The sequence below is a fragment of the Terrapene carolina genome, unplaced genomic scaffold, assembly GCF_002925995.2.
Source record: "Terrapene carolina triunguis isolate 2854851 unplaced genomic scaffold, T_m_triunguis-2.0 Scaffold487, whole genome shotgun sequence".
NCBI lineage: Eukaryota > Metazoa > Chordata > Testudines > Emydidae > Terrapene > Terrapene triunguis.
The window spans coordinates 1-2,871 of NW_020664838.1; the positions used below are offsets into that span (position 1 = coordinate 1).

The following is a 2,871-nucleotide window of genomic DNA, read 5'->3' on the forward strand; positions in this document are numbered from 1 at the left end:
AACTAGTTTATTATCTCTGTTTTGACCATTATATTTGAGAAGTTGGCAAAACCTTCGAAGCATCCTCTACCAGTAAAAACTTGTTATAAAGCATATGTTAGTGAGGCGTTAGCAAAATTATTTGTCTTGTCCTTGTTCTCTGAGATTACAATAGTTCACATCTCCTCTTGGTTAAATAGCATAACATAAGTAAAAATAATTTTGGAAGATCTTAAGATGAATACAATTCATACTTGTATAAACATACCTACTATTATATATAATATTGTATATGAGATTGGCTAACACTATAAAACTTTTAGGTAGGTAGGTAGGTAGGTAGGTAGGTAGATAGATAAGACAGAAGGTTGCAGAAGCCAAGCATAGGAGAATACCTAAAGGCTGTCAGGTTGAATGTGTTTCTCTAGCCATGTTGAATTCTCCTGCTGTACACAGAGCAAGTTCATGCACAGGTTACATCATCTAACAACAGTACAGTTTCAGCATGAATGCAAAACATTCTAAATACAATGTACTGTATCTATTCACTACTTTCTTACTGTGGTTACATCACATCTCCTTTTTAATTGCACTTATAGCTGCAACAACAAACAAATTCCATGATTTAATTAATGTACTTTGCCTGTGTGAGTTGAATGCATCTATTTTCTATTAGTTAGCAAAAGGCAATTTGCATTGCTGGTTCATGATTCTGTTTGTTAGACAGGTTTTCCTAATATATTTCTGTGTTATAAGAGCCAGCTGCACAAACCTTGACAAAGTCCCCCATTTCTTCTCTGATAACTATTCCTGATGCATGTAGTGATGTAAGAACTAAGAAAATCTACCTTCCTTTGTTCCTTTTCATGGAAGGTGCACACATTGATTATTCACAGAAATCAAGCTAACAATACAGAGAAATCATTCCCCGCCTTTTCTTCCCTCTATTGAATTAAAGCCATACCCAGTTTTTACATTTACAGAGAAAAAACCTTCCTCTCTCTTATCCTCCTAAAGGCCTCTTTGACCTCTTTATTCCTCAGGCTGTAGATCAGGGGATTCAGCATGGGGATCACAAGGGTATAAAACACAGAGATGATTTTGTCCTGATCCATGGAAGACTTTGAACTGGGCCGTAAATACATGAAAGAGCCCGTTCCATAGAAGATGGTAACGGCCGTCAGGTGGGAGGCGCAGGTGGAGAAGGCTTTGCGTTGGTCCTTAGCAGAGTTGATCCTTAGGATAGTGACTACGATGTATATATAGGAGACGAGGATAATCAGGATGGTAGTTGTTACTAGCATCGTCGCACAGGTGAAATGAACAATGTCTGTGATGTGGGTGTCGGAGCAGGACAGTTTCACAATGGGGGGCACATCACAGAAGAAATGATTGATATAGGCGTCACAGAATGACAAATGGAATATAAATGCAGTTTGAACCACTGAATTCAGACAGCTCATGAAATACGACCCCAGCACCAGCAGCACGCAGAACCGCTTGGACATGATGACGGTGTAGAGCAATGGGCTGCAGATGGCCGTGAAGCGGTCATACGCCATCACACTCAACAGCCAGCATTCACAAGAGATGGCGATGCAGAAGAAGAAAAACTGCACAGTGCATCCAGTGACTGAAATGACCTTGCTCCTTGCTACAAAGGTCATCAGCGTGCTGGGAATGATGATGGTGGAGTAGCTGACATCTAAGAGGGCCAGGTTGCTGATAAAAAAGTACATGGGGGTGTGAAGTCGGGAGTCAGTCCTGATTAAGGTGACCAAGGTGAGGTTCCCCATTAGGATCAGCGAGTAGATCAACAGAAACACTACAAAGAGGGTGACCTGCAGCTTCAGGTTGTCTGTGAATCCCAACAGGATGAACTCAGTCACCAGAGTGCGATTTCTCTCTCCCATTTATCCCAGACGCACTGTCCTCGGCAGGTGAGAAAAGTGAGGTGAACACTGAAAGAGGAGACAAATAAGGGCTGAGTGCAAACCCCTTGGTGTAATTCTGTCACTTTCAATAAAGCATAAACTGTAGTCAGTGCATAGGTCTGAAGACATTATAACTATCAAATATACCCTATGCTTCTCTGGGTCCCTGTAGTGACTAGACCATATCGAGATTTAAGAGTCTGCTACTGGCTTCAGGCTACACAGTTGGGTCTTTTAGTTCTGGCAGTAGACGCTCATACTCTTAAAGTCAGAGCCATAGTTCGATCCCCATTGCCAACAATAAGTAACAGCCAACACGGATTTGTCAAGAAGAAATCATGCCAACTCAACCTAATGTCCTTCTTTGACAGTGTAACCAGCCTAGAAGATGAGGTGAAGCAGTAGATACGATATAGATTTTAGTAAGGCTTTTGACACAGTCGCACATAACATTTTCATAAGCAAACTAGTACGTCTGTCAAACAATTAAAAATATAATTGCGAGATAAAAAAATAATTGCAATTAATTGCAGATTTAACAATAATAGAACACTGTTTATTTAAATATTTTTGGATGTTTTCAACAATATATTGATTTCAGTTACAATACAGAACACAAATTGTACAGTGCTCACTTTGTGTTATTGTTTTATTACAAATATTTGCACTGTAAAAAAGATAAAATAGTATTTTTCAATTCACCTCATACAAGTACTGTACTGCAATCTCTTAATTGTGAAAGTGCAACTTACAAATGTAAGATTATTTTTACACAACTGCACTCAAAAACGAAACAGTGTAAAACTTCAGAGCCTACAAGTCCACTCAGTTCTACTTCTTGTTCAGCCAATCACTAAGACAAACAAGTTTGTTTATATTTACAGGCGATAATGCTGCCCACTTCTTATTTACAATGTCACCTGAAAGTGAGAAGAGGCATTTGCATGGCACTGTTGTA

At 39.4% G+C, this 2,871-nt stretch overlaps 1 protein-coding gene across 1 annotated transcript; it reads right to left on the reverse strand.

Annotated features, from left to right (window-relative positions):
• Positions 1–956: 956 nt before the first annotated feature.
• LOC112107505 (olfactory receptor 1019-like) lies at positions 957–1,892 on the reverse strand. Its single transcript, XM_024201236.2, has one exon. It carries the CDS (start codon positions 1,890–1,892, stop codon positions 957–959), a length of 936 nt encoding a protein of 311 aa, XP_024057004.2.
• Positions 1,893–2,871: the final 979 nt, after the last annotated feature.

Excerpts from the sequence above, each read along its gene's own strand:
- LOC112107505 (XM_024201236.2), bottom strand. The coding sequence starts at position 1,892 with ATGGGAGAGAGAAATCGCACTCTGGTGACTGAGTTCATCCTGTTGGGA.